This window comes from Caloenas nicobarica, chromosome 2 (genome assembly GCF_036013445.1).
Source record: "Caloenas nicobarica isolate bCalNic1 chromosome 2, bCalNic1.hap1, whole genome shotgun sequence".
NCBI classification, from domain to species: domain Eukaryota; kingdom Metazoa; phylum Chordata; class Aves; order Columbiformes; family Columbidae; genus Caloenas; species Caloenas nicobarica.
The window spans coordinates 156,609,004-156,636,585 of NC_088246.1; the positions used below are offsets into that span (position 1 = coordinate 156,609,004).

At 37.7% G+C, this 27,582-nt stretch overlaps 1 protein-coding gene across 1 annotated transcript in view; it reads right to left on the reverse strand.

The window, feature by feature from the left end:
* The window catches only part of DNAAF11 (dynein axonemal assembly factor 11), a 34,393-nt gene extending 15,617 nt beyond the window's left edge, over nucleotides 1-18,776 (reverse strand). The window contains exons 1-10 of the mRNA XM_065629742.1: nucleotides 18,731-18,776; nucleotides 18,341-18,508; nucleotides 15,368-15,445; nucleotides 13,233-13,405; nucleotides 12,046-12,245; nucleotides 10,708-10,899; nucleotides 7,501-7,578; nucleotides 4,775-4,840; nucleotides 3,203-3,272; nucleotides 980-1,075 (exon numbers count right to left, since the gene is read on the reverse strand). Coding sequence (XP_065485814.1) covers nucleotides 980-1,075; nucleotides 3,203-3,272; nucleotides 4,775-4,840; nucleotides 7,501-7,578; nucleotides 10,708-10,899; nucleotides 12,046-12,245; nucleotides 13,233-13,405; nucleotides 15,368-15,445; nucleotides 18,341-18,508; nucleotides 18,731-18,776 — 1,167 coding nt within the window. The remainder of the gene's footprint in view (nucleotides 1-979; nucleotides 1,076-3,202; nucleotides 3,273-4,774; nucleotides 4,841-7,500; nucleotides 7,579-10,707; nucleotides 10,900-12,045; nucleotides 12,246-13,232; nucleotides 13,406-15,367; nucleotides 15,446-18,340; nucleotides 18,509-18,730) is intronic.
* Nucleotides 18,777-27,582: the final 8,806 nt, after the last annotated feature.

Below are 27,582 nucleotides of genomic sequence, written 5' to 3' on the forward strand. Positions count from 1 at the left end.
TACCTCATCTGCTCATTACGTCATTCCACAAATCAAAACACCACTTACATATCCAGTGTACAAGCTACATTTACTGAAACCATAGGAAGACGAACAGTGGAGAGGAAACGTAGTGAACAGACCTGACAGTTTGCTTTCATTTATGCTGCAAGAACTGGGTTGGGCAGGGAAAGAGAGAGTACAAAACCCACTTGAAAGCAATTTGCTTTTACTTGCCAGCAGAATTCTCAATTGATTCGAATCCTGATCAGCATGATTCCATACAGGCAAACATCAGAGCACAGGCGAGAGTGGAGCACACAGAGTTAGGAATATTAGAGGAATATCACTTCTACCCAGGTTCTTTAAGTACTAGGGACTGTTGCACAGCATTTTTCAGTCCAAACACCATGCTGCCACAACACTCTTGCTCTGTGATTATATATACTTGGTACAGCCAGTCTGTGAATCCTTTCCAGCCAGGGAGAGCATGAAGGGAAAATGAATTAAGCAACTCTTGTTCTGATCACCTGAGATGTGAGAGTACTTGATCATCCCTGTCCTTGAACGAAAACAGAACCTTCATACATATGTGTGCTATATAAATTTTGAAAAATTGGGGTTTTTTTTATTTCACAGGTGGAAAAATAAAGCAGGTAAGTTGCTTATTTTCAGTTATTTAAAAAATCCATCTTCTTACACATTTGCACAATACTGCATATTTTGCAGAGTCTCTTTTCATACATAAAAGCTGATTTTATTGTAAATAAAGGAAATACAAATAGTTCTATGAATACTATTTTCATAATCTTCCTTTAAACTGCCTCAAATCCTCAGGATTTCTGGAATGCTCCTTCTTTGGAAAATATGTCCTGATGGGAAAGACTAGACTGAATAACTTTAGGTAGCCAGATGTTACCCGTAACTCAGAAACATTCCCAAAGTACTCACAACATTTTAAGTATCTTTGTATGATGCCTCCTCAGATTATTTTACATACCTTTGGCATGCTGACAACTAAATGACCAGTTGTTTGTGACCTTTTAGCAGAGCTGCTGTCTGGCTTCACTTCTTCAGGGAGAACAAGCTGAAAGGGCTATGAGAAAATAATGGGATTGAAGTATACAATGCTAATATATATATATATATATATATTTTATTTTTTTTTTACCTGGACAGAACACATGCAGAAACATCACTATCATAGAATCATTTAGGTTGGAAGAGACTCCTCAAGATCATTGACTCCAACTATAACCTAATACTGGCACTAAACCATGTCCCTAAGAACCTCATCTATGTGTCTTTTAAACACTTCCAGGGATGGTGACTCAACCGCTTCCCTGGGCAACTCATTCTAATGCCTGACAACGCTTCTGGTGAAAAAGATTTTCCTAATACCCAATCTAAACTTCCCTTGGCACAACTTGAGGCCATTTCCTCTTGTCCTATCACTTGTTATTTGAGAGAAGAGACCAACCCCCTCCATGCTCCAACCTCCTTTCAGGCAGTTGCAGACAGCGATAAGGTCTCTCCTCAGCCTCCTTTTCTCCAGGCTGAACAGTCCCACTTCCCTCAGCTGCTCCTCACCAGACTTGTGCTCCAGACCCTTCACCAGCTTCGTCCCCTCCTCTGAACTTGCTCCAGCACCTCTATGTCTTTCCTATAGTGAGGGGCCCGAAACTAAACACAGAATTCAAGGTGGGGCCTCACCAGTGCCAAGTACAGTGGGACGGTCACTTCCCTGGTCCTGCTGGCCACACTATTCCTGATACAAGCCAGGATGCTGTTGGCCTTTTTGGCCACCTGGGCACACTGCTGGCTCATGTTCAGCTGCTGTCAATCACACCCCCAGATCCCTCTCTGCCAGGCACTTTCCAGCCACTCTTCCCCAAGCCTGTAGCGTTGTGTGGGGTTGTTGTGACTCAAATGGAGGGCCTGGCACTTGGTCTTCTTAAACCTCATACAATTGGCCTCAGGCCCTCGATCCAGCTGGCCCAGATCCCTCTGTATGGCCTTCCTACCCTCCAGCAGATCAACACTCCCACCCAACTTCTGCAAACTTACTGAGGGTGCACTCGATCCCCTTGTCCAGATCATTGCTAAAGAGATTAAACAGAACTGGCCCCAATATAATGCCCTGGGGAACACCACTTGTGACTGGCCACCAACTGAATTTGGCTCCGTTCACCACAACTCTTTGGGCCTGGCCATCCAACCAGTTCTTTATCCATCGCAGAGAACACCCATCCAGGCCATGAGCTCCCAGCTTCTCCAGGAGAATGGTGTGGGATGCGGTGACAAAGGCTTTACTGACGTCTAAGTACACAACATCCACAGCCTTTCCCTCATCCACTAAACAAGTCACCTTGTCATAAAAGGCGATCAGGTTAGTCAAGCAGGACCTGCCTTTCATAAACCCATGTTGACTGGGCCTGATTGGTTGTCTTGCATGTGCCTTTGATCTTAAGGATAGTATAGGTCTAAATCCTCTCACATTATATGTACTATTACTAATCCTAATTAATGATTAGCATGCTAAACGGCTTTTACTTACAAGTATAGTCATATGTTTATTCCTGAATTGCTGTCATTCCTGAAGTGACATTTCTAAAGAAGGTTATAAAATGATGCTTGACTTATATTAGCAATTAAATGAGAAAGATTATCCAGACTATTTCAAAAGTAAAGTAATTCTGAAGTTTTGTGTATGCAGTTGGTACAGTAAAACACAGGGATTTTTGGTTTACTGTTTAAGTATTTTGAAGTTTTCAAAAAATTGATAAAAAAATTAAAACCACTGAGAAGAGAGAAAACTGGAATGACATTTTAAATGCCTTTTCAAAAGAGTATACATCCATTTGTTTCTGTCAGCTATAAATTCCAAATTATGAATTGCTAAATTCTAGCCTAGGGCAACTAGCAAGCTTTGTTCTGAAGTGAATTATGGTGCACTGTGTGGGGGGAATAAGAAAAGAGAGGGAGAGAAAGAAAGAAAGAAAGAAAGAAAGAAAGAAAGAAAGAGAGCGAGCAAGATTTCATTGAAGGCTTTGCATATCTTCTGGTTAGGAGTTCCACAGTGTATGTGTGGTCCAAAATACTGCAAGTATGAAAGAACATTTTTTCTGCACATGGTTGGTAACTCATAGAAGTCAGATCCACTGAATAACTCTGATAAGCATTAACTCTTGATTTGAAACCAATGTAGTAAGAAAATACTAACCTTTCCCTTCACCAGGACTCGAATGTAGGTTGGCTGGACATCAACATCAAGCAGAGAAGTGTCCAAATGTCTTCAGAAGGAAATATAAATAAATCTAAAATGCAGTCCAGTGAATAAGCAGTGCAGACCATGTAGCTCTTAAACGATTATTTCATCATTCATAAACTACAAGCTTCAATTTCAGTTATTAAGTTATATGAAATATTATTAGGATTTAATGACTTCGGAAGAAAAACATGATCTTCCTGTGTGTTCACAAATGTCAATTAAAATCACATCTGAATTCTGTCAAGTCTACCACATCAGCTATTGTATAACTGCAAGAATTCAAAATCTTTGTGGAAAAATGAAAAGGTTTTTCTTCTATTAGTTTAGTGCTTTACATTAATATGAAAATTAACCTATTTGTTGTTTAAAATTGTGAAAGTATTTTGCTACTTTTCTCTCTGAAGGCTTAACTAGTAAATTTATAAGAAAAGTTCTTTTTATTTTTCACAGAATTTTCTGGAAAACAATGAACAGAAATACTTTCCATGCACAGTATACGCAGTAAGTTTAAATTTCACTACTGTCAAAATTTGTGACATGTGAGTTTAACATCTGCTCTTCATGAGGTGACACATCCACTCATGTTCCTGTGACCTACTAGTGAATGCACAAGTACATATTCACTATATCCCTTCTTTTGTAACATTACTTCTCAGATGAATTTTTCAAACTTTTTAGGTTGCATTTCTTACAAGTAGGCATAGAGCATTACAATCTATCCAACACTTTATTGCACCTGAATAGAGGCTTGAAAAAACCTTCGTATAATTCAGAAACAGGCCTCTTTTGAGGGAAGTTAATGAGCTTCAAGGGAAGTCAATGAGCTTCGAGGGAAGGACACCTGGCCTGAATAGTGTTTCCATGCTATAAAACCAGTTCAAGCTTTATTCTAAATTCCTGTTATGGGTACGTAAGCTCGCGGGTTTCCAGCCCCTTCCTGAAGTGTGGGCAAGGCCGCTGTACTGCTTAGTAGTATATACTGTCAAATAGTTGTTTCCTTGTCATGTTTTGGCCTGGTTCAGCCATTTTTTTCCAGGCAATGCCCTGGCACAGTTTGGGAAATACCCTGGGCCATGGGCTCATTCCAGTAAGCAAGGAAAGTAGGACTAGGCTACCCTTACTCTGTCTTGGGGAGGAGAAGAATTTAACTAGAGGGGCATGAACTGCCCTAGAGCACTGTCAGGGACAGAGAATGGGCAAAACCCCCATATCCTACAACTCTAATCTGAAAATGAAGAATGGAAAAGATTTTACATAAGTATAAAAGGACAGATGTGGAGGAAACCTGCCTGTGGACTGCAGAAAACATCAGTTCCAAGAAGGCCTATTGGACACAGTCCTCATTCAGGGGTAACAGAACAGTCTGAAGGGTCTTCGGTTTATACAGCTTTGGCACAGGCTTCAAGACTGATTCAATTACCCCCTATATTACTTGTTTTCCTCTTGAAAAGTCACCATTACAGACAGGAGTATATTTGAAACACTGTGGCAAAAATTAAGAGGAAAAAAAACACAAAACCTGACCTGTAGACAGCAAGATCCAAGATCAGCTGGTTGTTTTCTTCATCATCATTCAGAGAGAAATTAAGCCTGATAATAATGACAAGAAATACCTCCAGGATAAATACAATTGGAGTGAATAAGCATACTTCAAATTCAACTGCTAACAATTGTAGATTAATACAAATATCATTTAGATGAAATGTCACATGATCATTTTAGAAACAGTAGCAATTTTCCTCATGCCCAGAAAAAAATACTGGCAACTGGATCAAAGTCATTCTTACTTTTGTTTTCTGCTTTCCCCACCCAACCACAAGAAACAAACAAACAAACAATACTGCTGAAGGTCTCTTAAAATGAAGATCAGTCTGTCAATGCAGAAAGAGAGACATCTGCTGGTGAAATCTGTCTCCTTTATTAACATCTGCTTGTTGATAAGAAATAAGAATAGGAAGAAAAAAACAGTTCATAAAAAGCATGAAAATTCTGGAACTTAGTAATTCTAACCTTATCATATGTTAAAAAAATGCACCTTTCTTCATAGCAATTAATTTGCCTAGAGGACAAATATCTGCCTGTGCATTTCCAAAGTTAAACATGATTTGCACAGCATCCTCAATTCTACAAGCTTTATAATATTTGTTGAAAATGAGCCCGTAGGTTGTATTAGCTGTGTGTTTGTGATCTACTAGCTGAGTTCTTAAAACTGTGAAAGAATCTTACCAGTTATAAATTGAAAACAACATCTACTACTACAAACATAAGAAGATCCAGTCTAGTCTTACAAGTTCTGCTCATATACTCAAATTTTTCACATGTATTAAAGTAGAGAAAAAACAGAATAAAAACCACCTATAAATAAGAAGATTTTCATAAATTAGTTATTAGTATAAAATGAGAGGGTTTTGCTTAATGTAATCTATCTGGAATATTTCAGTGACATTAAAATACTTTGACAATCTGGGTTCAGGTAACAGAAAGAAGGTCTAACGGTGTCTGTTTAGATGATACATTTTTTTGGCAATAAAAATATTTGCCAGATATACTTTTTAACTCTCTGCTTTCCTGTAATTCTGTTACAGTCAACTTGCAACAAAGCTTATGGAGCTTTTAGTTTATATGTATTTTTTAATGGAAAACTGCAAAGAATATAAGACAACTTTGTTTCCCACTCATTACTTTTTCTCTTACCGCTTCACAAATTTTGAGAATTCGCTAAACATGAAGGGTGCAAAAGAGAAGAAAAAAAAATTCTAGGGGGAAGCTTGAGCAGAATTGAGGAAGAGAAATACCCTGTTCTCATTAGGATGCAGCCATTCCTCTTGCTAACCTTCCAGAAGAACATCAGAGAAGCTTAGACATTGCTATGGACATTGTACTTTCACATTGAAGCAAAAACTTCAGAGAACACCATCTGCCTACTTGCATCTCTTTATTTATGTCTCTCCAATACACTGCCAGATTGCACTGGAGAGCTGTGAGATTCTTGATGAAGCCATGACAAAAACTGCTCATTGATCCAGCTTTACGTGTGCACATCCACAGCCTACGTTCCAATCCAGAAAATTTGGGTGACAAAAACAGTGAACTCTGGTGGACTGTATTCCTTCTAAAAAAACATAGGTAGAGTTTTATTCTACAGGTTTCCGCTTTTTGGAGGCATAATCAAATTCCATTAACACAAGATTTAAACTATTTTAGGCTTGTCGTCTTTGAACTAGAAAATTATTTAAGATTTTTTTCAGTCAACACTGGTAAGTATCTTCTGCTACAGAATAAACATGAGCTCTTTTGCCACTACCTTTAATTTTCCCTCTACGACTGAATATTATGCACTGATCCTGTAACGTCAGTTTTCAAATTCCTTGAGTTTACATGGATTTATAAATTTCCAGGATTTAGAAAGCATTCATCATGCTAACAATAAGCATGTTCTTAGCTTTGATTATGCAGCTAAATCAGTCTAAAGACAGAAAAACTTATTCAGAGGACAGCAGACATGTAAGCAGCCACAGGCCACTTTTTGTGGCTCTTTGGGGAGCCATTTCTAAGGATACGTTTGCCCTCTCTGTCTCCTGTTTTCCCTTAGAAAAGAAAAGCTTGGTCCAAGTGAAACCAACAGTAACGCATGGCTGATATCCCTGGAAACTCATTCCAAAACACTTGAATACCCAGGTGCCTTTGTCAACGATAAAATACAAGAGACTTCCTGGTATCACCAGCCTCTGTTGCTAGAGACTCCATTCAGTGACAAAAGACTTCAGGCCATAGAAGTGAAATATATATCTTCCCAATCCTGCCAGTTTTACATCTGTCGTGAGAGGACAGAATGACTTTTTCCAGAAATATTATTTAGATGTAGTTTTCCACATTTAAAGTGGCTACTCATAAACATTTGTCTTCAATAATCGAACCGGTTAAACTTCTTCCACTCTTAGCAAGATGCTCAAAGAGAGCTCTACCATAGAAAGGAAAAGAGTAAAACATCTTATATCTTTTACACAAAATCAAGTTCTTCAATCATCAAAAACGAAGATGTTCAATTAAATAACCTTCAATACATTACTCACTGAAAACTAATTATTTTTCTAGCATCAGAATATAATTTTAGAAGACAGTTTCCCCACCAGCAATATAACAGTACAACAAGAATTTGTCATGTCTCTTTGTATGGTCACACATCTTGAAATAGTTGCCCAAATTAACTATAAAGAGGTTGCCCTGTTTAATCTCTTAACCTTACATACTTAGGCACATTCACATTCAGAGCTTTTCCTTCTGCAGTGACCAATGTCCGAAGAGGCTTCTCTCTCTTTTTTGATTCCCTTAGCAAAACAGAAAGAAAAAATGGTTTAGAATTTCACATTCTGGTATTTTTATGTGTCACAGCAAAAAGGAAGTAGAGGATGGCAAGAAGTAAGAACTACCTGGTATTTGATGTTAAGGATACAACTTATTTCAGGAACAAAACAGGTCCTATCAAATGTCCAATCATATATTAAAAGCATCATCTAAAGGTGAGCAAATGCTTTGTAAAATCACATCTTACATTGATAATAACTTCTTCTGCATGTCACAATGTCCACTATCAAACAGAAATATATCAAATTTATCTGGTGTATCTTAAGAAGTCAGTGGATTGCTTAAACATATGCAATGGGATGTTTTTCTGGTTATGAATGGTCTTAGTAATCACGACGCATCATTATTGTAAACTGATTTGATGTACGTGCAAGCAATCCTAAAGGAAATTTTTATTCATGGTAACTTAATTACTTTTACTGAACAAATGCTTGGCATATCTCTAAATAGCATGTTTGTTAGTCAATATTCTGCACCAGTAAAAAGAATTTTAATCACCAAAATATTACAAATAGCACCAAATAGAATACAATATGACTAAAGTACATACATATAGATTATTTGTTGATGCATCTATTACATTTTTTGTTGTGTTCTTCCTTCAAAAAATATAATACATATTACTGATGGAGACTTTAATCTTCACTACAAATGTCCAGCTATCAGCAGTGAAACTATATCTGACTTTGATTTAATGCAGTAAACAAACTACCTTAAATGTATCTGCCACAACAAAGCAAATCACTGTAAGATCATTAAGACTCGTAGTACTGGAATTTTCATGTATAAATGTTTAGATCATGAGCAAGGAAAGGAAGAGTAAGAAATCTTAGCAACATGAAAAAGAAAAATCTGCTTGCACCTGTGTAAAAAAGGCTATGTTTTATTTGAAAATACAGCAATGTAATTATCAGTTTGCATTAATTCACTCTTTAGCTGGTCAATATAGTGTGTATAATTACTTCGGCTGGCATATTAAAAAAACATTTCTCAAAAAGACAACAGCAGTACATTCCTTTTCCTGAAATAATTTCTTACTGTAAGTTCAAGATTAAGAGAACACTAAAGGTAGATCAATAATAAGGGAAATAAAGTATGTAAGGTTTAGACCACCTTGGGTAAAAAAAAAAATATATATATATATATATTTGGTCTATAAATACAATGGATTTGAAAAAGAAATACAAAAATTTAGGTGAAGCTACTGGAATGACTGCATCAAAACAATAACTCTTTAGGAAAGATTCACAACTATCCAATGTGTTAAATACTATTCTATAATATAAATATTATAAATCAGAACTTTAATGTAGGATTTGTGGGCCCGTAGTTTCTAGAGCTGAATAGTCTTGACACTTGAATGCAAAGCGAACGAACAGCCACTCTGCTCTAAAGATGCAGTTTTCAGAAATGTTTCAAGAAATTGTATCCTACCACCTCTTAGCTATTAATAACCTGTATCTGGATTAAATCTGTCTGTCCATGTGGATCATTTTAAGGCAAATTCAGTCATGTCAGAATCGTTAGAGTTTAAGATAACTTGTTTATCTTTGTGAGGTGAAAGGCTTCGTTCTGCAACAAGCAGCTAAAGGAGATCCTGTGCACCTTTCAACTGCAACTGATTTTACACTTGTCTGAATTTTCTTTCAATGAAGTTGCAGGTATTCACTCATTTATTTGGTATTAGCCAAAGCTGATCAGTTTATTATCAACTGTCCAACTACACCCCAGCTGGCAAATTTAATGTGTGTTAACATCTTATAGATAGGTTCAAATTTAGCATTGGTCTAAGTTCCTGACAATCTTATTCTAGAATAAACATCGTTTTATACTGGGTAACTTATATTAAAGTTACATTTCTGCTCCTGCCCACTAGCAAGGCTGATGTGAAGCTGTCAAGGGCACTATTCTGTTCTCACCTTTCTCATGCTACCTAACAAAAATTTCACCACCAAAACAAAATGAACCGTGAAAGGATTTTTTACTCCTTGAAATGCCTTAGAAATTTAGAAAAAATCCAGAAAGGAATTATTCTATCTATATAGTAATGCTATTTGGAATCTCCTTGAATATTTAGAGGGAAGCATTTGGAACATGTTTGCTTTTGACTAGAGCAAAGCATCCCCAAACACAGAAAAACTCCAAGTAGCCAGAATCTGGGTTTCACTGTAGTTCTTCTGGGAAAGTGCTAGACCTTGAATTAACAATGGCAACAAGCCATGCAGACCTCCAGATTTCTTGGAGAGTTCCCTAGGACAGACTTTTTTAACACTTAGGCTATCTGAATCTTTTTGAAAGCATGTCCTTAAAAAGAACAGCCAGGAAAATATCTGGTACAAGTGCTTTTACATAAAAAAAAAGAAAAAAAAATAGAAAAAGGAAAACAAAAAAGAAAAAAAAAAAGGACATTCCTTACAGTGTTGGTGGTACTGATGAGCCAGCAGCAATAAAACTTTTTTTGGTTGTATCTGCATTAATTTTCCATGGTCAGCAAAAACAGTGGCAACTTTAGAAAGTTTTAAAAGCTTTTCAGAGCCCTGACATTTTCACATTCGCCATGTCCAACAGCACAGATAATATGAAGAATCTTATTACTCAAGACTACTATTTTTTATAAAGTACATGAAAAAATTTCTAAGACACACAGAAAAGCTGCCTGAAATGCCACTTGTGCAAAAATTTTGTAGAATGGCCTGTAGGGCATTTATATAATGCAACCTGCACTCCTGATAAATGCCTTTAGCAAGAATATCAGACATTGAACCAAACTAAACATATTCGTTAGCTGACAGAAAAGTTAATTTTCTAAAGGCCATAAAATTGAGTTGAAAAGAGAAATTATATTTAAAAACTCTACTTGAAGAAAAAACAAGATAAGGAGTATCATAAAAAAATTTTAGAAAATGAAATAAACCAAAATGACTGGTCCGAATATTTTATTTAAATTTTATAAGCATATTTGCACAGGCAACAGGGATTTAAGCTGTCAGTTCTGACTAATATTCAATGTGAGGCAGTCACCTACCTCTACGCTGTACCTTTGAAAATTTCCCCTTCCTCAATTCATAGAATACATTAAAACAAAAACATACCTTGTACTTTCTTTAGCTCTCCGTTTTTCTTCAAGATATCTGTGAGTTTCTAACCTCGATTCTGGAGTATACGGTGTAGGCTCCTCCCAAAATCTTCTGTCTTCTTCATCTTCATCTTCAGCTGTTCTCCATGTTTCTTGTTCTCTGTCTCCTTCTGCCTGATCGTTTTCTTTGTTCTGTGGGGAATCTGGGCTGCATAAGATCACATGGAATATTATCCCAACGAAAAGAAGGAAAAGTAACAATACTTGCTAAGGAATTCTTCTAATAATATATTTTTTAACCCAATACTAATAGTTGTATGATTCCTACCAAGAACAGTATCTTCTAGATTTGGACAACATTCTCTGCTCTGCTTCTTTCATCAATCAACAAAACATATCTCAACATAATGTTTTCCACTGACTTTACCAAGAAGTGATACTATGGTTTTGCCTCTCTGAAAACCCTGATAGGTAGTTCAAGAGATTTTTTTTCAGGAGCAGAATTTTCAGATATATTCACAACTTCCAGGTGAAAAAAACCCCTCAGTCCATGTGATGTTTAAGTATTCCCAACAGCAGCCAACAGTAGATTAGAAATGTATAGAGAAGCAACATTTTACTTAGGCATCTCCTCCAGTGCCATCTTAGAACTTGAATCATTCCCCCCCCCAGTCCAAAGCCACTGTAGTCTTCAGAAATTTGTTATCAATGTAGAGATAAAACTAAATTTATGATACAGCTGTTATCTATGAGGACAAAAATTCCATAGCCAGCTCCGTGGAACTCAGATTCTATTAGATTAAAAATAAAATGGATGGCAACTGCAGTGGAAGATGATGTCAAACAAAGATCTTTCTGGTCTCTAGGTAATCTCAGTGATATTAGGTGTAAAAAGCATAGAAATCAACATTCCGTCCTTTTACATCTCAAAAGATCTGCAATATTCCATTTCAGTTTTCATACCTAATAACTCTAAAGCAAAAGAAATTACAGGTGAACAAGTGCTTTCTCTGGACACCTACATTACCCTAAATAACAATTTCCAGCTGTTCTTCTGAAACAAGCTGTCATTTACACTATTTTGGCACCCAGACAGTCTAGCTGGGAGTTTTGGGACAAAAATTCTATTGTACTATCTGCAGGTCACTAATTAATTCATTATGTTTGTAGAAGATTATGTTTTTCATTAGAGGTAACATGCATGAGGAGAAATAACTCTGTTAGAATCAACAAAAAAGACGAACAAAAATATTTAATTGGAGTTATATAAACTATCTAGTAAGGAAAAACTAAATTCTTGATGAAGAAAGAGAAGAATGTTGTTTACTCACAAACTGTCGTTGCTTACTCTTACCTGTCAAATCCAAGCTTAGATTCCATTTGTTTTTGTTTCTTGTCTTTTCTTTCTTGCATCCTCCTTTGAGCCTCATCTTTTTCTCTGGCCCTTTTGAGAAGGTAAGCTTGCTCCTGTTCTCTGATTTTCTGCTTCACTTCTGGATAGTTTTGAAGTGCTTGAATCCTCTCTGATCTTTCTATTTCTTTACTATCCAACCACTTCCCAAAGGGAAAATAAATCAGTAAAGATATGTGAGAAATTTTAAACAGATTCAAATCAATAAAACCATTAGACTGTAGGTTAATTGTGATAAATTACTTTTTTTATAAAACTAAAAATACACCTTTCCATACTCCATGGCACTATGTAAGTTATACTATATTAAGAAGAATTAACAGTAAGTTTATATTCAGATCTGAAAGTGGTTTCATGTGCCTGGGAGCTGCTTTTTATATTTTCCAGAAATTGCCGTTGGTCTTATTAGAGTATATAGCAGAGAGAGTCCCTTCAACCATTTCTGATACTTGTCTGACCTTGATTCAGCTCACAAGAATATTAAAAAATTATTTGTTTTGATGTGTTAGTTTATTGCCAACTAAGCGAGTTGAATCGACTCTTAATAAGTAAGAGCCTGTGCTTCTCCAAGGGAAATTGTTGGAGTATATTTCAGGACTGGGATTGTCTATGTCGATGGCAGGAAATAATTACCTCAGTACATCATTACACGAAACCTCAAAGTATCTATTTACAGTCAATGCAATATAGTACATTTCTATATCATTTTCTGTCTTTCTACTGCCTTACGCTGTTGGTTTGGTACATACTGTTGGTATGGTACCAACAACCAGGTAACTTTGTGCAATCATGAAAATAATTTTAAAATACATTGTGTATATAGAATCAAATAACAAAAAAGCCAGAACTGTAAAGTGTGTTTATTTTTTCTGTACTTTGTTTAAGGATTTCCAAAGAAAATGACAGAAAAGTTGACAAATACATGTGGTTTAATCAAAAATGAACTAATTTATTATCACACTATTTACTGTTGCCACTTATTCTTCAGAATAGAATTGAATTTCCTGTGGACAATAAGAAAAATGCTCCTAGTTTTCCTACCACAGGCATTTATTTCATTTGGGGTTAGTACGTTCAGTCAACAATGCTGGTTATTGTTTTGGATATAAATTTAATTTTAAAAATCTTACTTTTAATTGATGAAGAGTTGCCACCACAAATTGTCTATAACCTTCAAATTCAGTACATGGGTTACCCACTAGAAACAGCTCCTTCAAGTGTATATTACATTTTAGCGCCTCAATACTGGAGAGTTCACCAATGAAATTCGCTGTCAAGTCAAGTTTCTTCAGTTCTTCACAGCCTGTTTGAAAGAAATGTAATTCAGTTTGTCCATAACATAAATGTGCACACAAACACGCACACACGTGTGCACACACTTGGATATAAAACTGTCTGCATTTGTTGTCTGTACAAATACTAATTTCATCCTATCAGAATACATCTTTTCCAAGCCACAAGTGAGAGAGTGACTCACAACTTAAGTTTATGAGGTCACAATATTTATAGAAAAACAAACAAACAAACAAACAAACATCGATAAAATACAAAATATGAAAAAGTTATTATTGGTTTTATCACTATCAAAACTTTGTGGTGAGTGCTTCTATACTAGATGAGCTATTAAATGTTACCCCTCCTTAACTGAATCTTCACCATATGGCTAAAAGAGTGTGTAATTCTCCAGGAGAGCAGGATCAATTAAGGGTTTCATTTCTGTGTACTGTTAACCTTAGCTAATATTATTCAAGTGTAGAGACAAGGTTTTCTAAAAATATACTGCAAGTCAAAATGAGGTTTTCCACTCTATGGACTCAGCTGTCGTTGCAAATACTTTATTAGTGGTTAAATTGCACATACGAGTGAAAAAACATTGTTTGTTAAACAAAACAATTCATTATAAACAGACACTCTAATTTAGCCAACAAAATGCCCTGGGAAATCTGGATACCAAATTTATCAGCCTCTCCTTTTATCATAATCTGACTATGAATCATAATCTTGACTGTAAGATTAAAAAAGTTTAGCTAAGAGCAAGCTCAACTTTGGTGCTCATCACTGTAAACACTTCTTGTCCTTCGCAGGTCTAGTTGGCAAGTATTTTATGCATAATGGGGCTGAAAGAAAATAAACAACTCAAAATGATTTATTAGGGGATTTAAATAATCCCAATTTTTGCCAGGCTCATCCGCAGAGGTTCTGGCTCCCTAGCAAATGACAAATCACAGTAATAAATAATGCAGTCTGACAGAAGAACTTAAAATTTACTGGCATGAAAACAGATGCAAGTTTCTCAACAAATTGCAAAACATGTAATGTGCTACCTATTTCTTCAACTTCTACAAATTTCTGTTTAGCCTAATTGCTTATTTATATTATTTGATTGAAGTCATCTTCTTGAATCAGGTTGTAGACTTTAACAAAAAAAAAACAACCCGAACCAAACAAAAAGGCTTTTCTTTTTAATTGTTCCCTTGTGAAGGTGGACATTTTAAAGATACAGGAACTGGCCTAATCAGAATCTAGAAACGGAAAGAAATCAAGATAGAAATTATTCAAGTAATATGGAATGTGTTTATGGGTGGCTCTAAGTCTTAGATTTTGGTCTTAGAAAATGCTAGATCTTTGCACATGCAATTAGAGTGATAGGATAAAGGATTAAACACAGATAGAAGACAGGAGTTCAGGTGATGACAAAGGAAAGAAGCATCTGAAAGACTTTATAAAAACCCCCCAGTCTGCCAATGCAACCTGTGCAGAGAAGAACCTTCTTGTCTGTGACACTTGGTTGCTGAAGATGGCTGCTGAACATTACACAAGAGAGAATCTTTGCAGCCTGCATAGCATTAAAAAAAAAAAAAAAAAATCACATTGCTCCAGCTAACCTGGACAACAAATTATCTTATCCTTACAGTGAGGAAATACCAATTTAATGAAAAATTTGGATTCCCGCTTTGTAAAGTATTAAAGACTAGAGCTGCCAACACTGGTGAGAAAGTAAGGAAAAAGGGAGTTTAAACACAGTTAATGTTAATAAAACACAGTTAATGTTAATAAAACACAGTTCAATGACTAAATTGCAGCAGTAGGAAGCATTTGCTAAAAAGAAGCATTTGTTGGAATGTTGTACATAAAAAGGCTCTTTCTGAGTTTCAATAAAGCACCTTTACTAGTGGACATATGGACTGGCTTCCACCTTCTTTTACACTAAGTCACAATAGGTGTTTCAATATGAAAAGGCAAAATGTTTTGTTGAAAATCTGACCTTCCAGATTTTCAATTCGTTCGATGTTGTTCAAAGCTACATTTAAATATTCCAGCTTCTTCAGTTTCCCCACATTTTCTGCAATGAAACACAGGTCTGTTATTTCAGTTTTCTTCACTGGAAAGGGCATTACCATTTTACTTGCTTATTTAAAAAAAAAAAAAAAAAAGCAGAAAACCAGGAAGGACAAATCAGAGCATGTATCAAATTACTGGGCATTAATATTTCAATACTAATGAAAAGACAATCCCCAAAAAGTTATCTGAAAATAAGAATTAAAATTAAAAATGTAGAAAGAAATAAGGAGGGTTATAAACACATGTTTTTATCACAAATCCATAAAACACAAAGCACTTACACAATGCATGACGATGGGCTAAAAAGCATTCCATTTGTCATGAAACTCGGAGACAATCAGGCTATACTTATTCAAGCTTTATAAAATTAGAGTTTTACACTCACTTATACAGAAAAGATTGGCTTCCTTAGTATATATTTAATTTTTAAAGATCTTTTATCCCCAGGGTTAATACAAGTAACTTCCTCTCCTCCCTTTTTAAAAGTTGTGCAAATAAGAATTTATATGGCTTCAGTGTGAACAAAACAAACACACACACACATATCCCTCCTCCTAATCTGGAATCTAATCTGTATTATTTTTACCATCAACTATTGAAATCAGCAGGTTCACAATGTGTAGGGGTGTGTCAGAATGGTAGAATTTCTCCCTTGAATACAGAAAGGGAGTAAAGAGGGAATAGGGTAGCAATGTTCTTCATCAGTCCCAAAAATGTCTGAAAAATGCAACTACCATTGAGATACATGATGCACAGGTCAGAGACATCAATCTGAGACAAAATACATGGTATAACTCATGTTACAGTCCACCGATTTCTCCCCAGTCATCAGAAGTTTTGAAGATCTTACTGGAAAACCTGTCCAACAAAGTCATAAAGTTTATCCCAAACTCTAATTCACAATTCACACTGATTATCTGCTGTACAAACTGTCCCTGCTGAGACAAACAAAGGAATTCAAGCAGAGGGATCTCCATCTAACCAACACAGATGATGTCTGCACCCGAGTTAGGCGTCCAGGCTCCTCTATGACCAGTAAATAAGTTCTTCAAGGTGCAATTTGTCATATCTCAATTTGACTGTCTAGAACCAGTGAACCAAATCATGCTCAAAAATATGCCTTTTCTTCAACACTGGTTACAAAGGGAGGCTACAGTAGCTGTCTAAGACATAGGTGTCTAAAAGTTTGGTGACATGAATCCTGCCACCTTAGTTTCCTAAGACTTTGGAGAAATATTTTCTTCATAATTCACAAACACAATGAAATTAATTTCTCAGTGAAGATCTGTGCAGCTTAGGCTGGTTGTTTGTTTTACTTAAGGTGTTACTGTACCAGCAGTGCCTGTACACATGAAGATGTTGGCAAAACAAATGTTGAAGCCAATGGCATCTTGTGGGTTTTTTTCCATTTATAGCACATAAAAGAACCAGGTCTCATTCACACGGTGGGTGCCTTGCAACTCAATGTCTGATTAGGAGGCAAGTCAGGTCTTGAGGGCTGCATAAAGATTTTTTTAAGAGGAAAAAAGACACATCCCAATAGAGGCAATACAAACTATTCTGCTAGGATATTCTGAAGTGTGCCTGGAACTGCTGTGTGCTCTGCATGGACATGTTGGTATCCACAGGGAAGAATTACTTCTCAAATTCAGTACTTTGTAACACAACCCTTATTGGCAGCCCTTTTTGTCACTGCTTACATAGTGATTATTATTGTTACTATTATTATCATTATGGTTATCATTATCATTATTTACTAAGGCATTATCTTGGAAAGCTGTTAGGTTACACAAGAATATATAAAGTAGAAAGTTGCATACTTTTCCAACTCCTACAGTTAGATAAAAATTGAAAGTCTTAGAAAAGAGATTGCTGAAAAGATCTTGTGTCCAAAAAGCAATAATGTGAATGGTAATATGATATATTGTGCTAACCTAGACGAGGTATGAGTGTTGACAAAACAACTAGATAAGTCTTGTACATTACAGGACACAGTAAAAGAGAGAAAAACAACTTTGTCCCATTTTTGATGGGACAAAAAAGCATAAAGCAGTTTCAAAAGCCTTATTCTCTATGGGAGAAGATTCCTCCACTCAAAGAAATGCAGATGTTATCAGTGCAGATATTCCCTAGGAGTTCCCTGATGAGCCCCACCACAGAAAGCGAAGCCTTTGCCTACAAGTCCTGAGGACAGAATTTCACCCTAATATTTTAGAGGGGTTTTTTTTCCCTCTTAAAGAACTTAAAAGAAACAGGATAATATAATTCCTCAGCACTTCTGACTTTCCATTCTCCATCTACAAACTAGGGCCCAAGGTCTGGTGTCTCTCTCTGCAGAGAGTGCAGCAAACACGTGAACCTACACCACAAAACACAGACCATATGAAATTATACCTCTCTTTTGGTCCTGGAAGACCATTAAGACTTTATGCACAAAAGCATTTTATCTGAATGAAAATTACTTCATTGTTAAGAAAAAATACCATCGGTATAAAAACCAAATTTTAAAATGAGCATGAAGAGAGCTACTCCTATGATATCACAGTCCACAGTATATCCTAAACTGTTTGGCTCTGTTTGCCACAAAGACAGGATATTTAGGTTATATCTTGATTTATGAGATTTTAATCAATAAAGGGTGTTCCACACTCATATTGTGATGACTTGTATCTCAGTACTATCTTTTTCATTTAAAATTTCTCTTGCAAATTTCTGAGCTGGTTAGAAATGTACCAAAGAGACAGGGACAGGCAACCTTGTAGAAGCAGATCCACAAAGAACTTCTCTGTAGTTGCTCACTCTACATTCCCTTAAAGTTTAACAGAATTTTTTATTTCTTATTTCAAAATTATGCATGTCAATCCATTTAAAAGAAACATATCCAGAAAACACTTACCAATTTTTGGAATTAGATTATTCTGAAGATAGAGGATTTTTAAATCTCGACACCATTTGTCAAGATTCTCTAGTTTTTCTATTTCCTGCTGATGTAAAGAGATTTCTTCCAGTGAAAAAATTTCACAGTCGTTATGTTCTGCACGTCTTCTAACAAGGTCTTCAGTGACTGAAAGAAACATTAGACGTCAGATATCTCTTTAGTCATTTTCCACCATCTGACTTATGAACAAGTTACAAAATCATTAAAATCTTTTGTTCCACCATACCAAATACATATCCGCTAGGAACACCAACAAAAATAAAATGTGTTAGAAAAGACACCAAGTGCCAAGTAACTTCAGCCCATTCTGCCACAGCAAACATCATTTGTGAAACACACTCATGTCACCTGTAACATTTAGAAAAATATGTGTGAAAACTGCTGAGTCTTCCATAAAAGTGTGATAGAACCTTTGCAGAAATTAATCCATTGTCTATTATTTAATGTAGACAAGCAACGGAGTGTTTTATGCTTTTATTTCCTGGTGCCAGATGTTCACAAAAAGTGAATTAACTACAGTATGCCATCATATTCTTCCACCAGCACTATGTGCAGAGGAATAAGCAGGATGGATGCTGAAAGTGGGCAGATATTTTTTACTTTTTCAGTGCTTGAGGCAAAGCCATAACTAATTGATGCCAATAAATGTTTACGTTAGAATGAAATTTAATCCTGGGTATTTCTTAGGTGCTGCCAGCTCATTAGCAGCCCAGCAAAGGAGTTTCAGTGGCCCAAAGACACCAGAGGTCTCTCTATTACATAGTAATATTTAATGCCAGGAAATCTTTCAAACACTGAAATGGCTCTAAATAACAAAGGTACAGAAATTCTGTGAGACCCAGTGCTCACTCTTGAGCTGGAAGTTATTACCTTGTTTCCAGCTCACTGCACCAAAAAAGCACCAGCATTTTCCTCTCCTTGACAAGCAGTGAACTGCAGTGAAGTATTGATTAAAAACCTGGAGTTTTATCTAATTAGCATAGGTATTTTCATGATTGTTAAAGCCAAAAAGAAAAAAAGACTAGCAAGCCTTTCAAAAAGATTCTGAAGAAAAACAAGTAAACCCAAACCCACATGTGCCAGTGCAGCTCCTCTACTCACAGCCTTTGGGAAAGAGGTGAAACTGATTTTGCATATGTTATATTGTTTACAGATTACCAGGGTTAAATCTCCTTCCTGTTCAACAGAGTTTCATCTAACATGATTTACAGAATTATATAATGGCAATGCTGATATTGATCTAAGAGATGATCCTGGTTGCACATAAACCATATTAGGAAAGGTAAGTGTCTTTCTTTTATAACCACGTCGGGCTGGTTTGCTGCATCTGAACAGCCGTCTTCCCTTCAATGGCCCATTGATGAAACCTGATTAAAATAATAGAGAAAACAGAAAAAAAAGACAAAACACAATAATTGTGACTAAACATTTTAGTCTTCACAGACAATATGAAACATGTTGGCATTTCTAATAAGTTACTTGGCAAATCTGCTGGAAATTAAAAAGAAGTGGCCTGCTTACTAATTTGGCAGATCTTTCAGTGACAGTATTTCCAGTGCAAAGAGATATTTTTAAGCAAGAAAACAACAATATTCCACAATCTGCATACATACACACTGGAGACAACATGATGCTCTATACCCTTTGTACAAAAAGAAGTCATACAAACTATTCCAGACAGAGTTTTATTACAGGCAGATTTCCCTTTGCTAACGAAAAGAAAATTGAAGTGATTGTTACAGTGATTATGCAAAAATGTCCACTCTCATTAACAGATGCTTGCAAAGCAGAGACAATCATTCCCAATAGAAGTTACAGTGGAGCTTTAGAGACCTATTTTGGGGACCTGCTGTAAGGAGCTGAGTGAATATTTGACATTTTGTTTGCTACCTAGTTCATTTAAGAGAAACGAGGGAAAAAACATGCAAGAGAGAAAAACAGATTTTAAATAAAGGCTTTTCCAGGACATTGACAGAACACATTGTAACATTACTTCTCATTAATCAGATTATCTGATGTTGTGAGCAGTAACAGGAGAATGGACCAGTGACCTGAGAGGTCACAGCTGCTCCTGTGAGCCCACGAACACAGCAGGAACACGGCGTGGCATCAGTCAGCTGGAGATAACAACACATCTTGAAGATCTGTTCCAAAAATGGCATGTTTTACTCAAAACGGAGAAGATATGAAGGACAGCACTAAACAAAACGGAAAGAATAAGCAGGCGGCCAGCTGCACGTATATCAAGAAATGACGAGGGAACCTGCATTTCAGAAAAGTGAAGTATTCAACCATCATTTTAAGACTCAAATTCATACCACGCTGCTCAGGAGATGAAGCCGTTCTCCTTCAGGAGAGGACACCTGCCAGCCCCACGCAGAGCGAAGGAATCCCTTCCCACAGCACTATTTGAGCTCAGCAAGGGACTGACAGCCCAGTGATGATCTACAATCACAACAGATTGCAGAGAAAACCACAGAGGAAGGGAATTCCTCAGTAGCTTTTTTTCCTGAGTGACACGTGCGAGCACTCAGTCTTTTAGATCACACTGCTTTACCGCTAAAAGATTGTGGCTTCATAATAGTATGGGATATTTTAGCCTTGTTCAGGGTTCTGACAAAGCATCTGCATTGGCTACTTCTACCCAAATATATATATATATATACATATTATCAGGTAGAAAATGTATAATAGAAGGAAAAGGCCAGCGCTGTCAGCTCTGGGCCCAGACATAAGACGTCCCATGAAAGCATCTAGAATCATAGAATAGAATCATAGAATCATAAAATTATTTCAGTTGGAAGAGACCCTCGGGATCATCGAGTCCAACCGTAACCTAACCTAACTCTAGCACTAAACCATGTCCATAAGAACCTCATCTATACGTCTTTTAAACACCTCCAGGGGTGGTGACTCCACCACTGCCCTGGGCAGCCTGTTCCAACGCCTGACAACCCTTCCCGTGAGGAAATTTTTTCTGATATCCAACCTGAACCTCCCCTGGCGCAACTTGAGGCCGTTTCCTCTTGTTCTATCACTTGCTACTCGGGAGAAGAGACCAACCCCCTCCATGGCGTTGCCCGCACACGGGGGAGATCCCCAGCTGGGCTATTTTGGGAGGCAAGCACACCTCTGTGCGGCGCTCGGTGAAATGAAGTGGTTTGTTATTAGCAGGGAGGAGGGAAAACAGACAACCCAGGCAGGTGAGGAGGGCAAGGGAGGCAGGAGAGGAGAGGGGCTGCCGGGGCGGGGATGGCGGGGAAGCGGGGCAAATGCGGGGAGAGGGAACATGTCGGTCAGGGAGTGGGGCAGGTCCTGGAGGGGAGGGAAGGGGTGCGGGGGAGGGCAGAAAAGCGGCTCTCGGCGACACTCACTCCGCACCATGGCGCCCTCAGCTCCCCGCAGCCGCCGGCCCCGGCCGCCGCCGCGCTGCCATGGCAACGGGCCGGGAGGGAGGCGGCGGGGCCGGTTCCCCCGCCCGGGGCCTGCACGGCCCGGCGTTCCGGCAGCTCTTGTGCTCGTTCCGTACCCGCTTCGGCTCGTCCTTATGCCAGAGCAGCCGGCAGCGCTTGTGTGCCTGCTCTGAAACAACAGGGCAGCGAGGCTGGGGAAGAGCCTGGAGCACAAGTCAGATGAGGAGCGGCTGAGGGAGCTGGGGCTGTTCAGCCTGGAGAACAGGAGGCTGAGGGGAGACCTGATCGCTGTCTGCAACTGCCTGAAAGGAGGGTGTAGCGTGGAGGGTGTTTGTCTCTTCTCCCAAGTAATGAGTGATAGGATGAGAGGAAATGGCCTCAAGTTGCACCAGGGGAGGTCTAGATTGGATATTAGGAAAAATTTCTTCATGGAAAGGGTTGTGAAGCACTGGAACAGGCTGCCCAAGGAAGCGGTGGAATCACCATCTCTGGAGGTGTTCAAAAGATGCGTAGATATGGTTCTTAGGGATACCATTTATTGACATTGTTAAGTTAATGGTTGGACTTGATGATCTTGAGGGTCTTTTCCAAACAAAATGATTCTATGATTCGATGGCTTTCATATAATCCAGAAGTAAGATTTCTGCTGCTCCCGACCCCTTTCTTTACCTGGGCAATCATATATGAAAGGCAGGTATCTTTCACCTGTCCCTTGTACGATATTTTAGTTCTTCTGCTCATTCATCGGTGTGTTTGCCTAACACATTTTGGGCTGAAAGTGTGTTTTCCATCATACAGCAGCACAGCCTATGGAATCAACCTGTTCCCGTGACGTTTACTCCCAGGGAACGCTCCTGTCCTCCATCTTCCGCCTGGGAGGTTCTCCCAGCAGGTGGTCACCTCAGAATACGTCTTAAATATATATATTTAATTCATGGATCAGTTCAGACACCAGCATGAAATTTGTCGTGCTGTGAACACAGACAGATATTACACCCTCCTGCAGGTTTCTGTGGATTCTCTCCTGCCATTACTGTACTATAACTTCAGCTTTGGTGGCGTTGCCTGCTAACACAGCTAATGAGTAAGAGTGATGGCTGGAGGCCTCAGGCAGCTGCTCAGACAGCTACAGAAACTCTCATGTCTGACATTTTCTGTTTTGCAGTTAATATAATGATGTAGCACTGCTTCACATACCAATTAAGTTCCCAACTGGTTAAGTTAAGGCACCTTAAAACCACAGAGAAACTGGATGTGACTACACGTTTCAAGACATCATTAAGGAGCTTTACAGACTCCTTCATCTTATCCTGACCTGCTGATCACCAGTTTGAGTTCAGTCTAATTCAGCAGTGAGAGAAATATTCCAACATAGTGTACATTTGATCACAAGATAATGCAGTTGGGGTTTTTTTCATACTTAGGTTTAAACTCTCGTTTTCTTCTTTTTAAGTTCGTATGTTCTGTCCATTGCCATGTCATGCCTTGATCACAGCCTTGTAGCAGTTCTCATCAATGACTCTGAAACTTCTGTTACAGAACACGAACTGGCACAATTGTCACCAAATCCGAGTGGAAACATCAGGGAAGTCATTATGTACTTCACGTGTCTTTGCTAACATAGGTCTTCATTAACCTAAAGATCTAATCAAACTAAAGGTCATCTTCTGCTCACAGGAAATTCACATATAAGTTTAAACAAGACTGTAGGAATTTTTCAAAGTGAAAAAATTAATTCATTAAATCATCTACCTCTGATGTAACACATAGCACTCCCCACAGCCACTGTGCAACTTTCTGATTGTATTGCTATTTAGAGGGTAGGAGAAAAGAGGTGTCATTGAGTTAAAGCTACTAAGTTTTGTGGAAATAATGAGACACAAAGGAGCAGAAGTACTTAAGGCACTTTAGTTTAACTCCCTAGTACTTGTCTTGGTCTATCTGACTGGGTAAGGAACTAATCCACACTGAGGACAAGGATGTTTATGTAGCTGGTTGGATGGTACCACTGTGGTATGGCCCATGGTCACTCCACAGAGCCACAGAGATTAAAGAAGGGCCACTGACAAGGCCTTCTGCTACTTACCCATTTATTTCATATTAAATTGCAGGCCCCTTCAAAAAATGACTTTTATAGCTGCACTTTTTACTCGGGCTTTTAATTTTTAACTTGAGACCATAGCTTGTAATCAAGGTAATCAATTTCAACACAAAGAAGAAAAAATCTTGTTCTTGCTGCGTCCGGTGTTTTGACCGCTGTGTCTACATTGTATTGCACAGAAATACCTATGTTGTTTTGTTATGCTAAAAACATGGGGGTTTTCATCCCTTCTGCAGAGATTCTATATGACAGTTCTGAAGAAAGAAAACCAAAATCCTCAATGAATTAAGTTGCTACATACTAAGGTGTGGTGGGTTAAGCTTGGCTGGCCACCAGCTGCCTACCCAGCCGCTCTCTCACTCACCCTCCTCAACAGGACACAGGGAGAAAATATGACATAAAGCTCATAGATCGAGATAAGGACAGGGTGATCACTCGCCAATTACCCCTATATACAAAACAGATTACACTTGGGGAAATTAATTTAATTTCTTGGCAATTAAAGAGAGTATGATAATGAGAAATAATAGCAGGAAAAAAAACCCAACAAAACGCATTCCCCCCATCTCTGGCTCAACTTCACTCCCAAGTCTTGTACCTGTATGTCCTGATTTAAACCACAGTTTGTTATAATCAGTATTTATGTAGGTCCTGATTTGCCAAATTTAGTTATGCTGTAGGACTACTTGTTTGAGCAAGTAATTTCACACACGAGAGGAGGATAAGAGAGGTATGCTCTGTATCCCAGTGACTGAAAAGCTCTCAGAGGGATTTGTTTTCCTCTGCTGAAGAACAGCTTTGTTTATGACTCAGGGCTAAACTATTCAGGAAGTCAGAGAGCAGGAATTGGGAGCCGGCATTTGAAACACCCTGGTCCTAACCTGGTGGCCTAGCACACGTGGGGCAAAGTTTGGTGCTGAAGCAGGATAATAACACTGGTTTCTTGTCCTTAAAACTGCAGGGTTTTCAGGACAAGGCTTGTTATCCTTGACTTTAATTTTATTGGGGAATAATGACATAGTGAAAAGGTATGATATACCATCCTCGCATACCTGAGGTGTTATGCTAAGATACTTGAGGGCTCAAAATCTCAGGTTATCATTGCAATATGGCTCTCCAACTTGTGCCTTGTTGTTTCTGACTTCTAATATGCTCAATTCAAAGGCTAAGAGGTCTGCCAGATTGTCTTGGGATACATTGAACTCAACCATGACACAGCTTCAGAAATAAAAGTCCTTTTTGAGCTTTGCTTTGACCACATAAAAATTCAGATAAGCCCAAATGTTTTTAGTCTTAGCAGCATTTTGGATTTTATGCACTCGGAAGAATTTTCTACTATGTAGAAAGTGAAAGAATGATAATTCATAAATCCAGCACATACACACACAGTGGAACAGGCTGCCCAGAGAAGCTGTGGATGCCCCATCCCTGGAAGTGTTCAAGGCCAGGCTGGATGGGGCTCTGAGCAGCCTGGTCTAGTGGAAGTTGTCCCTGCCCATGGCTGGGGGTTGGAACTAGACGACCTTTGAAGGTTCCTTCCAACACAAACCATCCTGTGATTTTATGATTTATGCTTGGAGCTTGGAGGCCTATGTGTGAGCTGCTCTTACAATATGCTTCATGCAACAAAATGTTTGCAGCCTGTACAACATCAACACAATCTAAAACCACAAAATGTGATGAACTTGCAGATACAGTGTTGTACGTCTTCTCAAGAGACTTTTGCATTAATTCATTTTCAAATGAAATACAAATTTTATATTTACACACATTGATCTTATGTTCATTATTTTCATGCAGCTATTTTTCACTCAAATTATGTACTAAGAGCTCTAAGTAGCACAAACCCAAATTCTTAGCTTGAAGCAATGTACACAACAGAGATAATGTAATAAGCCACATCATAAACAGGAGAATGGACTTGAGGAAGGAGAGAAAGGGGGTTCCATCTGGCATGCCTTCCCTGACGAAAGTCACTTTACCTCTTTAATACAAGTTTATTTGTTAAATGCAATATAAAATATCTTTCTAAAATAAACTTTATAGCATTATTATTACAGTGCATCGAAAGTATTTTGAATATGTGTTCACTCCATCAGTATCGACTCATGTAAGGTGCTACAGCCCTAGCAAATTGATGTCTGTGGACAAACCTTAGCTATTAAAATGCTGCAAGTCAGAGTCTAAGCTGGTGGAAATCAGTTGATTGATACCCATTCAGAATCTGAACCTACGCCTTTCTATTTATTTCCTATTAAATTATTATTAGTGGTTTTGTTGTTGTTATTATTATTATATTCTATGGTGGTAATAGTAACTGTAAGAAACTGAGATTTTCATGTTCACACCAAAGTACCGATAAATCCTCTCCCAAAGGGCACATAATCTACAGGGCATGACATAAGCTCACAAATATTCATTGGAATATATGCAATTTCTAATAATAATTTTAATTATTGACAATACTCTCAAATACAGGAAGAAATGCAAACAGGAACAACTTTACTGATGTGTACATGCCAGAGATAAGGAAACAAAAAAAGCAGCATGAGCAACTGTAAAAAAGAAATAATAGAAGAACGAAAGAACAGTTTCGCTCAGTGTATATTGATGTCCACAGAGGTTTACAAAACACTGCAGGTAATTCACCAAAAAATACATCAAAGAACAAATTCTAACTAAGAAATGTTAAAGTTCATACGGTTTGACTTCTACGAGTAATGCTTTCAGGATAAATACAAACCAGACTTGCTCACAGACTAGGAACATTGTAAGATGAGGGATGTTATAAATATCATTGCGCGTGCTACTGTTCCCTTCAACATGAACATTTGCACCATTAAGCACTGTGTGATATATACTCAAGAGTGGCCCTGCAGTTCATCTGAACACAGCAAGAAATGGAAGAATATAAGACAAGGTGTAATGACAACAAAATAATAGTAATGGAAGGTATGAGATAATGCGGAGGGGGTTATAAATGCATATCTTGAAATTCTTTTTTGATTCTCTTTTTCTAAATAAGGTGCTATACTAAAGTGGAGTAAGACTGTAACCACTGGGGACAGAAACGTGAAATTCTAATTGTCCTCTCTGTAAATGCATCAGTTAATCGTTAATCAACAAGTGGTTTTTACTTTGCTAGGATTACTGTTCATAATTATCCTAAGCTTGTCATTCTAATTAACAGAAGCTGCAAATACAAATTACCTCTGAAAGTCTGGATTTCAGCATTTAGGTTAGAAAATGTTGCCTTCAATTTTTCATCAGACTGATCCTGGCTTTAATTTTTCATCCAACAGGATCGAACATACTATTGTGCCTCTTTTTAGAGACACAATACAAGGCTTGTTTTTACGTCCATTGGATTATATGGAAGGGAACTGCCGAAGCCAACCAGTCTGGTCACTGCATAGAACGTTGTAAATTCAACACCCCTGGATATCATGGAGGGCAGATCTGAACAGATCCCGAGCTGTTTCTTTTCAGCCAAATTGTCCCAGAACTGCCCTCTCTTCAGATCACAACAATTCCAATTTACAGTTCATATTTATTCACAGACAGATTAATCCATTTAGACCAAATTTTTGGCAAACTGATTCAGCTTTTTTTAATTTTTTCACTAGTTTACAGTGAACTTGGGTTTTTGTAGTTTTCAGTATAATCGCTTCACTGACTGCAGGGTA